A 12,718-nucleotide genomic window follows, 5' to 3' on the forward strand; every position below is an offset into this window, starting at 1 on the left:
TTGACACCTTGAAAAATGATGATGATCTGCTACAACTTGGCTTAATTAATTGAACTGCTCAGCCCCCTCCTCCCCCACATTAAACACCTGATGTGCAGAGTCAGTAACTGGATAATTACAGTGGGAGAGCAGGGACACGGAGGCAGAGGGCAGGAAAACACAAGAGAGTGATTTTCCTTTAAAAATTCAGCCACCCATAGCAGAGAGCCCTGGATAAATTGAACACATAAACTCCATTTTTGCTGTGTCCAACAAGCAAGCATTTAAATAGAATTCTTCTATAGAAAAGAGAGGTGTTCTGCAATATCACTCCAGTGGTTTCCCACTGCAAGAGGGAAGGGATGGATGGATGGATGGATGGATGGATGGATGATGGATGGATGGATGGATGGATGGATGGATGGATGATGGATGGATGATGGACGGATGGACGGATGGATGGATGATGGATGGATGGATGGATGGATGGATGGATGATGGATGATGGATGGATGGATGGATGATGGATGATGGATGATGGATGGATGATGGATGGATGGATGATGGATGGATGGATGGATGGATGGATGGATGATGGATGGATGATGGATGGATGATGGATGGATGGATGGATGATGGATGGATGGATGATGGATGGATGATGGATGGATGGATGGATGGATGGATGATGGATGGATGGATGGATGATGGACGGATGGATGATGGATGGATGATGGATGGATGATGGATGGATGGATGATGGATGGATGATGGATGGATGGATGATGGATGGATGATGGATGGATGATGGATGGATGGATGATGGATGATGGATGGATGGATGGATGGATGGATGGATGGATGGATGATGGATGGATGATGGATGGATGATGGATGGATGGATGATGGATGGATGATGGATGGATAGATGATGGATGGATGGATGATGGATGGATGGATGGATGGATGATGGATGGATGGATGGATGATGGATGGATGATGGATGGATGGATGATGGATGGATGATGGATGGATGATGGATGATGGATGGATGGATGGATGATGGATGGATGATGGATGGATGATGGATGGATGGATGGATGATGGATGGATGATGGATGGATGATGGATGGATGATGGATGGATGATGGATGGATGGATGATGGATGGATGGATGATGGATGGATGATGGATGGATGGATGATGGATGGATGATGGATGGATAGATGATGGTTGGATGGATGATGGATGGATGGATGGATGATGGATGATGGATGGATGATGGATGGATGATGGATGGATGGATGATGGATGGATGGATGATGGATGATGGATGGATGGATGATGGATGGATGATGGATGGATGATGGATGGATGGATGGATGGATGGATGGATGGATGGATGGATGATGGATGGATGGATGATGGATGGATGATGGATGGATGATGGATGGATGGATGATGGATGGATGGATGGATGATGGGCAGGAATTGTTCCCTGGGAGGGTGGGGAGGGGCTGGAACTCCCAGGGAAGCTGTGGCTGCCCCTGGATCCCTGGAAGTGTCCAAGGCCAGGCTGGAGCAGCCTGGGACAGTGGAAGGTGGCACTGGATGGGATTTAAGTTTCCTCCCAACCCAAACCATTCCATGATTCTCTGACACCAAAGCTCAACACGGAGCTCCATTAAGGTTTTTTCCTCTTCTCTCCGGAAAAGATTTAAAATCATGCTCAGAGATACAAAATTCTGGGGATATCCAAGGAGATCCCTCATCACTGCCTGGGGATCCAGGACTATGATGCCCCTGGAGGCTTCTCAGAGTCCAGATTCACCTTCGGGGACACAAACGCTTGGAATGGTCACCTCGGAGGGTGAGCTCGGAGGGACTGGCAGCATCCTGCCTTGAGCAAGGCCCTGTGCACACAGCCAGGGCTCTGCAGGCCCAGGGGAGGCTGTGGATGCCTGGGCAGGGAGCAGAGCTCCAGATTCCCCAGGAATGATTTATTAACCCCGGCCACGCCGAGCCCTGGTGCAGCCCCGGCACAGAGACAGAGGGGATTGCTGTACCCAGAGCACTCCAGCTCTGCTCTGGGCACCTGGAGCACAGCACAGCCCCTAAATCACAGCTTTGTTCAGTCCTCAGCAGCCTTTGCAGGGGGAATTGCACCCTTTGCCCAGCTGCTCTGGGTGGAACCAGCACGGTGTCACAGAGAATTCCTGCGCTGGGAGGTTCCACACGGAACAAACCTGCGGCTGCAGGAGAATTCACTGCTGTCTCAGGCTCCAGCAGCACTTCTCAGCCTTCTCCCTGTGCTTGTAGAACATGAATTACAGCAAAAAATCAGCTTCAGAGCTGGGCTCAGTGCTGTGTACAATTAATTTATCAATGCTCCCAGCACTCACATCGTTCTTTGTACTCTTCTCAGCTCTGGAACATCTTGATATGCCTGAAGTGAATATGAAATCATGTCTTCTAGATAACCTGCATTTATTTAAATTTCTGTGTCTCTTTTGTCTGGCACCTCTCCAAACAAACAGATAAACCACGAATGCGTCAGGGAATCAAATCCCAGCAGCAGGATGTGCTCAGGAAACGCCTGATGTGTGATTGCCCGTCACAGCAGCTCCTCACTGTGCCAGGTGTGTTCATCCCTCCTGGAGCCCTCATCTCTCCCAGCCTGGGAGGAACAAACACCTCAAAGCGGGAGCAAAGCTGCAATTTGGAGTGAAGCAGTGTCAGGAGCCTTGGGGCTGGTGTCATTTGGTGCCTCTTGGCAGGGCTGGAGCGGAGGGAAATGAGAGCAATCACAGCATGAGAGGCTTTGCTACAACAAGGGATCCTTTCCCAGCTTCAAAACCGAGCCTAAAGGCCTCACCTGAGTGAGCCTGAGAGCTGGCACAGCAACTTCCCTGCTCCTGCATGGCTGCTGTTACCTTGGCCAGTTAACCCCTGTGCTGCCTGTGGGCACACAGAGCTGGAGCATCCAGCCCCATCCCGACCCCATCCCAGCCCCATCCCAGCGGGAATGATGGAGCTGGAGACAGCAGGGGCTGAGCTCACCTCCAGCAGCCCCAGGAACACTCACACAGCCCTGCCCAGCAGCTGCAGGCTGCCCCCTAAAATCAGAGATTGATTCACTGCAAGCCCAGCACATGAACAGCAGCCTTGGCTCAGAGACAAGAGCTGACACCAAACTCTGCACTGGTAGAAGCAGAGCTTCTGCCACCTTGATGTTGCATTTATCAATTAAAGCTTTTGGGATAATTAGGCTTTTCCTCCTCGTTAAACTCCAACCTGTTTGGTTCTGCTTTGATTATTCCTGCCTGGCGTTGGGCTGGGGCAGGATACGACTTCAGGGTGAAGGTCACCATCGTTACTCAAGGGATGCAACAGGGAGCAGAGGTGCTGGGGGAGTGCAGCACATCCTGTCCTGCCAGCTCTTGTCACCAGCATTTACTGCTCAAGGCCTTTGTTCTTCTAGCCCTGCAGAAAATAAAATTCCCCAGTCCCTTCCAAAATTTCCCCGTGTACTTTTTTCTCCCCTGAGCAGTTTTAGTGCCTGTGCACCCCTGCAGCCCCTGCCCACTCTGTTATCCTGCTCTGGGGGCTGCAGGTCCCAGCACCTGGCTCAGGAATGTAATTGATGCTGTCCAGGAAAACAGAACCAAAATTAATTATTTTATAAACAAATTATAAAATTTATAAATTATTTATAAAATAATTATTTTAATAAACAAATTATCTGGCAGATTGCTCTGCTCTCCTCTTCCCCTCTTTCCAGAGGGGGAATTAGTAACTTTTATTTTTTTGCAAAATATGGTTTTGTACCAGAATCCCAGGATGGTGTGGGGTGCAAGGGACTCTGAGACCCGTCCACCCCAGACACCTCCCACTGTCATGAACCACAAATCTCACTCAACAGCATCAAAATGTGCAGGGAAGAGAATTCCCAGCCCTTGGCCAAGGCCTGGGTGCTGACACAGAGCAGGATTTGGCTGCTCCCTGTGGAGTCCAGCCAAGGCAGCAGCAGTGAGGCAGCCCTTGCTTTGGCTTTTATTCTGATTTTTGCTCACATAGGCAAGAATTATGTTTATTAATAGAGCAAATTAAGTAACCAAGTGTTCCCAATATGTTCAGGCCAACCAGGAAAGTGGAGACAGCAGGACAACTGCTCTCTCCTGCTGAGTCAGGCAGATCCAACTCAGGAGGGAGGTCCAAGTTACCCCTTTGTGGAATTAGTGAAGATCCAGAGTGGGAAGGGACCCACAGGGATCAGAATCCAACACCCCAACAATCCCACCCTGTCCCTGAGGCGTTGTCCAAACCCTCCTGGAGCTCTGGCAGGTTTGGAGCTGTCACCACCCTCCTCCACAATCGATGAGAATTTATTTCCTGAGGGACCAACTCTGCCTTTGTTCCTGGGGCTGTTGTCTCCCCCCGGGATCCCCACGTACACTGAAATCACACTTCCTATCTGCTGCTTGCTGGAAGATGTGGCAGGAAGTGTTTTACTTGGAAACACTCAGAGAACATATTGGAAAACCAGAAAACATAAGGAAAAGCCTGCTCTTGCCAAGAGATTCTCCTTTTTCCATCCCACTGCAGAGTGACAACAGCGATGGCAGATGAGAGAGGAACTTTGGGGTTTGCACAGCCTGAGTGCCACAGCAGCTCCTGCCTGTGGGATCCATAAAGAATGAATCCCACATTCCCTGCTCTAAATCTTTAACATCAGATTAAACATAAAAAACAAATATTCTTTTTTTATGGACTTCTTAAAAATAAAAAATGAAATAGAAACTCTTTCAGTCACTAAAACCAACTTCAGCTCCCTGCTCCTTGGACAGCAGTAATTTCATATAAATACTGCAAAAGCAGATTTGTTACTACCCCTCATCACTCAGCACCTGCAAGTTTACTCCAAATCCCAAAATACATTGGAATGGGAGCTGGATCCTGCAGGAGAGCAGTAGGGCACCATCCTCATCTCCAGGGACCAGGCTGGGGCTGCCTTCCCCTCCTGGAGCAGGGTCTGAAATCCCAGAATCCCAGAGTGGTTTGGGTTGGAAGGGAAGAGCAAGGTCCAAAACCCCAGAGTGTTTAGGTTGGAAGGGAGGAGCAGGGTTTGACACCCCAGGATGGTTTGGGTTGGAAGGGAGGAGCAGTGTTTGATATCCCAGGATGGTTTGGGTTGGAAGAGCAGGGTTTGATACCCCAGGATGGGTTGGGTTGGGTTGGGTTGGAAGGGAGGAGCAGGGTTTGATATCCCAGGATGGGTTGGGTTGGAGGGAGGAGCAGGGTTTGATACCCCAGGATGGTTTGGGTTGGGTTGGAGAGAGGAGCAGGGTTTGTCACCCCAGGATGGTTTGGGTTGGAAGGGAGGAGCAGGGTTTGATATCCCAGGATGGGTTGGGTTGGAGGGAGGAGCAGGGTTTGATATCCCAGGATGGGTTGGGTTGGAGGGAGGAGCAGGGTTTGATATCCCAGGATGGGTTGGGTTGGAAGAGCAGGGTTTGATACCCCAGGATGGTTTGGGTTGGAAGAGCAGGGTTTGATATCCCAGGATGGTTTGGGTTGGAAGAGCAGGGTTTGATACCCCAGGATGGGTTGGGCTGGGGGAGCCCTTTAAAACTCACCTCATTCCCAGCCCATACCATGGACACCTTCCTGGCTCCCAGGGAGAACTGGAATGGAAGAGTTCCAGTCCATTCCCAGGAAATTCCGCAGCACTTCTCCAGCAGAACTTCAGCTGATGTTGCTGCTGTCACATGAAAAACAGTTTGAACTTTATTTTGCCTCTTAGAACAATCGGTCCCTTCAAACTGGCAAAGGAAACAGAGCCAGGGGGAGATGGGAAGGAAGGGATGTGGGAGCTGGGAGAAAGGGAAGACAGCATTAATTACACACAGCCTGACAGGTGGAGGAGAAAATTCTACACTGCTCAGAAGGTAAAGAATTAAGAGATGATGGAAAGCGGGGAAAAGTGGTAATTTCTTTGAGCAGTTTAAAGAGTTTACCAACCTCTTACAGGAGCTCTGTGTGTCAGAAAGAGATGGAAAGCAATCCAGGACAAGAGGGAAATCTAGAAAATGCACAGAAGTGGAATTCAGGAGAACTGGAACAGATAAAAGGGAAAAAATAAGAGTGTGAAGGGAACTTGAAACTATCTTAGATGTCAAATTCAGCTGGAAATGCTTGAGAACCCAAGGAAAAGATCCCCACAGCTGGGGATACTTTGGGTCTCAGCTGTCAGGGAGGGATGAAGCACAAAAAGCACCTGTGACAACTTCAACCCAGTGTTTGCATTTAGAAATCCAACAGGCACAAACCAATGTTTGTTTGTGGGAAAGGGATGATGTAAAAATGTCCTGAGCTGGCAGAACATGAAGCCAAAAAATACTTTTCATTCCAAAATATAAAGAAAGAAAGCTAAAATTCAATCTTGATAGAGATCAAAGCACTTTGAAATGCCCAGCAAATGGAAGCTATTGCTCGCAGGAAAAGCAGCAATAAAGACCCAAAACCACTCACCTCAATTTGGGGAAGGAAAGTTTCTGAAGTGTTTTGCAGGACAGGAAAACCATTTCACTCAGATGCTCCTGAGGGGAGCCAGGAGAAAATGGGATATTCAATTTACAGCAGCAAGGAAAGAGCACATTGTGATGTTACCTTTGGCTGGGAGGGACAGAAATGGAAGCAGGGCCAGATTCAGAGGGGCAGCTCCCACTTCTTACAGGAGACACAGAAGGAGCTTCGTGAAGTCCCTCCTGCCATTCAAAACCTTCTGCATCAATAGTGAAATGTCCAGGCCCAAGAGAAAGGTGTGGAATGTGAAATGTGGTAAATGAAAACCTCCCACAGGGAGTGAGCAGGGAATTCCAGAATGGTTTGGGTGGGAAGGGACCTTAAATCCCCCCCAGTGCCCCCCAGCCATGGCAGGGACACCTCCCCCTGTCCCAGTGTCCAGCCCCAATGTCCAGCCTGGCTTTGGGCACTGCCAGGGATCCAGGGGCAGCTACAGCTGCTCTGGGTAACCTCATTTCCCCACAATTTTGTCTAAAACCCCCATTTAGGCTGCATTTGTCCCAAGCTGGAGAGGCAGTGCTGAAAGGCTTCACTGTGAGGAGTGAAATGAATTCACACAAACATCCATCACGGAGATGGAGAGAGAGTTACCACTGGTATTTCAGGAAAGGGAACTGCTAAGTGACTCAGGGTGGAGAAGGGCTATAAAAAGCAATCAAAAAGATTGTGCAAGGATCCCTGGATAGTTTAAAACAAATATTTTAACTCCGCTCTATTTTGGAAGTGTCTTAAAATAATGTGAGTGTGGATATTTTTATGGTGAAAGCAATGGCACATCCTGCTAATCCAAGTTATTTGTATGCAGACAGAATGCCAATCTTGTGCATTATGGATTTGGGAATGTCCTTCCAGCCCTGGTTTATTTAACTCCTTCTGTTCTCCCTAAAGAAGATCCAGAACACATCCACTGTGCTTTGCTCCCAGAGTTTTTCCTGCCTTGCAGTCACACCGTGCCAGGAATATTCAGTGTCTCCCATGGTGGATAAAGAGCATTACCAGCATTTAAGAACTCCACATCTACAAGGAGCCACTTGGAAAAGCTCTAAATAAAGCAGAAAAACTCTGGAAAAAGCTGGAATTTGGGCAAATTCCAACACAAGGCAATTACATAGCAGCTGCAAAAGGAGCAGAGGGGGAGCACGAATGGCAGCAGCAAAGAAAGGGGAAGAATTTACTCCCAGGGATGGTGATCCCAGCACATCAGTGCTCCTGACCAAATCTCCTCTTGGCCTCCCAGCTCCTGCTCCTCTCTCCTGTCTCCCTCCTGTATCCAGGGATTCTGTAGGCCTGACGTGCTCCAGGTGAGAGACAGGAAAGTTTTTGCTGCTCTCCAGACTTCTCCTGGATGAGCAGCACTTTGGGCATTACAAAAGGGATCATAGAGAGGGTGAAAGAGGGGGAATGAAATACAGCTTGGAAATTGGATAAAGGAACCTTATTTTCCTTGTTTTACCTAGGGAGGAAAAAAAATAAGTAAAGTTTTAGGCAGAGGGAAAGGAAAGTGAATGAGCATTGTGAATAATTAAAAAAATTTAAATTAAAATTAAAAGCAGGATGTGGTTGGAACAAGTCATACAAACCAGCAGGAGAACAGAAGGATTGAACTGTGTTTCTTCCCTGCAAGGGCTCTCCAGGCTGCCCAGGGCAGTCCCCATCCCTGGGGGGTTCAAAGGTTGTGGATGTGGCCCTTGGGGCAGGGGTGGGGGAACAATAATCCCAGAGGGCTTGTCCAACCTGAATGATCCCCAGATACAGGATATCTTGATTTCATTTGATAGAGGATATTTTGATTTCTTTCTTTGTTTGCATAAGATCAATCCTAGATGGACATAAAGAAGGAACAATTTAATTCTTTTTTTCCCCCTGGTTGATATGAAGAGATGACACTGAGAGAGAAAAATCCCATCCAAGTCAGTTCCTAGGGAAGACCATTCCATCAAGTGGAGCTGATTTTTCCATGTGAGTGAAGGTTCAGAGGAACCTGCACCTCAGTACTTACCCAACTTGTATTTAAGCAGCACAACATATTCAGCCCTGCCATTAGAATATTGAATAAAACATTCCTAAAAGGAAAGGCTTTGTGAAAACATCTCCTTTTGCTCTCAGGTGCCATCAGAGGTGAATGACGGGGCTGTGTTTGGCTGTTCCAGCCTTAACAGCTGAAACAAAGAGTGACTGCAAAGAAATCCATGGAAAAATGTCCCATTTGGCCACACATGACTTGAATTCCATGAATGGATCTGTCTCCTGCAGCAGGCACGGGGCGATCAGCCTTACATAAACGCCCTACATCATCCCAGTACTCACTTTCTGATCTTCCAAATCCAACAGAATTATTTATAGCCTGGCATGAAATATTCATGGAAAAGTGTCCATTGCCTGAAATTTCTGCTAAAGAGTAATTTAACTTGGGTTTTTGCATTTCTTGCTATCAGAATAATTTAGGTCAGGCAAGTGGCAACAATATCATTTGCCTACAAACCCCTTGTGATGAACATGACAAAGCTTTTAGGTTTGGAGTAGGTATTTTGTAAAACCCTGGGTGAACAATGGGCCCAGCCCAGCTCAAGTCAATTATTAGCCCAATATTTCCAGTTATTTCAGCCTGGTGAAGCCCTGGGAGCATTTTTAATTACCACAGCTGATTCTGCCTGTATCCAAAGCTCTGTTACACCGAGTCAGATCAGGCACAGCAAATCTGCATTTCCTGGGGCCAGGAACAAACCAAACCAGCCCTGCCACATCCCCTCCCAGGGCCTGCAGCAAAATCCTCTTCTGGTTTGGAACCCCTAAAATAACGACTCCAAAGGCACAGGAGCAGTGCCACTCCTGCTTTGGGGCTGAATGCAGTGAAAATTGGTGCTGGAACCTCAAGGGCTGTTGAGCAGGGGCCAAATGACATCATCTTTGTGCTGACGTATTTCACATTAGCATTGAATAAATCTCCTGGCTAAATAAATATTCCTCCCCCCACCACCTTCAATATTTTATAGATTTTTATTTTTTTTTTTTATTAATATGCTCATCTTTACCTGCAGATAATAAATATGCAAAAAATCTGAAGCAATAGATGGGGGGAAACATTAAAGTGCAATACAATAAATATATATATATGTGTCAATGAAAGCTGCATATCCATAAATATATTTATGTGTGTCTTACAAGGAACTATTATTTCCACAGGCTTTGAACTGCCATTTTCCCTCGAAGGAGTTGAGATTTTATGGCCAGCAGATGTCATAAAAACATCTCCATTGCCACAGGAGCTGCTCCCACCCCTCCCTGCAGGCTGTGCCCTGGGCAGGGAGAGTTCTGCAGGGGGTGGATGTCACTGGCTGGGAAGGGAATGGAATTGGATCCAAGGGTGGGGAGCTGTCCAGCCCCTCGGTGTCCCCATGAGAGCCCCCAGTGTCACAGCTGAGCTGGCACTGTTCCCTCCCTGCTGGGCTTTGTGGGGCTGGTTCTGCCCCAGCCCCTTCCCCAGCCCTGGGATCTGCCCCAGCCCCCAGGCCACGCTGCCCCTGCTTGTCCTGCTCTGCTCCCTCCCTGCTGGACAGGCAGCGGGGTTCAGGGTCATGCAGGATCATCATTCAGGGTCATCCAGGGTCATTCAGGATCATTCAGGATCATTCAGGGTCATTCAGGATTGTTCAGGGTCATCCAGGATCATTCAGGATTGTTCAGGGTCATTCAGGGTCGTTCAGGATCATTCAGGGTCATTCAGGATTATCCAGGATCATCATTCAGGGTCATCCAGGATCATTCAGGATTGTTCAGGGTCATTCAGGGTCATTCAGGGTAGTTCAGGATCATTCAGGGTCAGCCAGGATTGTTCAGGGTCATCCAGGATTGTTCAGGATCATTCAGAATCATTCAGGATCATCCAGGGTCATTCAGGATTGTTCAGGGTCATTCAGGGTAGTTCAGGATCATTCAGGGTCAGCCAGGATTGTTCAGGGTCATCCAGGATTGTTCAGGATCATCCAGAATCATTCAGAATCATCCAGGGTCATTCAGTATCATTCAGGATCATTTGAGATTATAATTCAGGGTCATTCAACATAATCCAGAGTCATTCAGGATCATTCAGAGTCATTCAGGATCATCCAAGATCATTCACGATCATTCAGAATCATCATCCAGGACCATCCAGGATCCAGCCCCACCCTGAGATCCCCCCATTCCCACCTCCCCACCCAGCCAGGAGCCTCATCCTGGCAGGAGCTCTGCCTGATCCCAACACAGCCAGCTCAGCTCCTCTCTTGGATTAGATCTGCCAGGAAAGCAAGAGAGTGCCCCTGTTCTTGTGTTTCACTTCACAGACACCAAAATATTGTAAAAAATCATCTTAAAAAAACCCTAACCAACAACAAATCACCAAATACTATTAAAACCTACATGTAAGAATTTTAAGAGGGTTTTCATGTGATAAATTTAAGTATCTAAACAACTCCTGTATCTAGAAAAACACATGACAAATATAAATATTACATAGCAACAGTTTAGACAGTCAGACAGAAAAATGCCTTTTCAGAATGGCACTGCCTGTCAATGTAAATGTCACATTTTTCAATCAAATTAAAACACACCTCTAAATATTATAACACAGATTTTCCAAACTTCCCACAGCACAGCGGTTCCGAGGCATTCCTCCCGTTCCTGCTCTCCTTTTGCTCCTGTCAATTTTGCCTGCCTGCTTATCTGATGTGTATTTATAATTAAAGAGCAGCCTTTGCTGCAGCGTTAGCCCAAAAAGGTTCTGTACATGGTATGCTGCAGGATGCAATGGATAAATAATAGGATGTCTCTCCTCCACCTCGGGAAGCTGCTCCCACACCATGGAAAGGGAATCAGAACAACGCACCCCAATGTCAAGGAGTGGAAGAAGAAGAATCACAAATTCCCTGCTCCTGCACAGGGCTGTCATCACCATTTTAAGTAATCCATCTCCCCCCAAATTCCTGCGGATAATGAAAAGGAAGAAGTGTTCTCAGCAAGCAGGTGTTTTTCCCATTGCTACCAAATAATTTAGGGCAGAATGTAATATTTTGACAGTGTGGCTATGTGGGAGTGTGAGCTGCTGTCAGGCAGGAATTCCCCTCCCAGACAAAGCCGTGTGAGAGGAACAATCTGGAACGACATCAAAGGCTCCCCACCCCGAGGAGCTGGAGCTGAGACCCGGGATGTGACACACAGCATCACATCCACGGGATCTGCTTGTTTATTTTACAAAACGGGGGGAATTCGGAGTTATTTCCACTCTCAGCCTCCACAAAACCAAGCCCATGGAAAGAGCTGGGAGCTGAAATGCTCTGGGAGGCTGATTTGGGTTTAGCTTGCTGCTGGAGGCTCCACACGTTCTGCAGGATTTAATGCCACCCCTGATCCCTTTCCTCACAATCCTGTGCTGCAGGATGAACTCTCAATTTCAGATCCTAGGTGCAAAGCAAGGTCAGGCCTGCCCAGGTAATAAACCTCTCTGCAAAGGTGAGTGAGAGGTTAACAGAAGGCTCAGGATCAGCTCAGGCTCAGTGGGGATGGTTCCCCAGCTCCAGGTGACCATGGAGCTCCCAGATCCTGCATTTCACCCTTCCTTGTGCTGGAGACACTCAGACATCGCACACTGGGCTGTGTTTGTTGTGAGCTCGGCAGGGAATCGCCTTCCAACGCTTCTCCCTCCTGCAGAGGGATGGAGGCAGCAATAAATCCACTTTACCCCTGTGCCCTGCTGAGGGCTTGAGCAAAGCCAGGGGTTGCCCTGAGTGGGACAGACCGTGCTCAGCCCAAGCTGCTCTGCTGGATCCCAACCTGCTCCTGCCCCATTCCCAGATTGTCACCTCCTGTCCCCTCAGCCTGGGCTCTCCTGGGGCTGGGACCTCATCCTCCTCCTCATCCTCCTCCTCCTCCTCCTCCTCCTCCTCCTCCCAGGAGCTGCCTGAGGAACCACGGCCTGATTTAACCTGTGCTAATTCCCTCAGTGCTGGCAATAAATACTGGGAATTTCTGGAGAGCACATTCCCGTGGGGAGGAAAAGGGAGAGTTTCCATATGGGCTCAGCCAGAGCTGCCTGGGCTCTTTCCCTCAGGAGAATCTGCCTGCAGATTTAAATAGAAAATAACCCAAATTTAAATCCCAGCATTCCTCTGATTCTCTG

The 12,718-nt window shown here is 48.1% G+C and overlaps 1 protein-coding gene across 3 annotated transcripts; it reads right to left on the minus strand.

The window, feature by feature from the left end:
- Positions 1–258: 258 nt before the first annotated feature.
- Positions 259–5,736, minus strand: LOC111934861 (uncharacterized). 3 transcript variants are annotated; one of them, XR_015275036.1, is made up of 3 exons: positions 3,040–3,168; positions 2,855–2,937; positions 1,637–2,758 (listed from the first exon to the last, which is right to left on the minus strand). XR_015275036.1 is itself a non-coding variant. In XM_086846112.1 (2 exons), exon 2 carries the CDS (start codon positions 1,621–1,623, stop codon positions 307–309), a length of 1,317 nt encoding a protein of 438 aa, XP_086702238.1. In that variant the 5' UTR covers positions 1,624–2,758; positions 3,040–3,197; the 3' UTR covers positions 259–306. The 3 variants fall into 3 exon arrangements, 1 of the variants encoding a protein (XP_086702238.1); XM_086846112.1 differs by lacking the exon at positions 2,855–2,937 and having other exon boundaries at positions 259–2,758; positions 3,040–3,197; XR_002867450.2 differs by lacking the exons at positions 2,855–2,937; positions 3,040–3,168 and adding an exon at positions 5,616–5,736.
- Between the last annotated feature and the right edge of the window lie 6,982 nt (positions 5,737–12,718).

This window comes from Cyanistes caeruleus, chromosome 11 (genome assembly GCF_971803275.1).
Source record: "Cyanistes caeruleus chromosome 11, bCyaCae1.hap1.1, whole genome shotgun sequence".
NCBI classification, from domain to species: Eukaryota; Metazoa; Chordata; class Aves; order Passeriformes; family Paridae; genus Cyanistes; species Cyanistes caeruleus.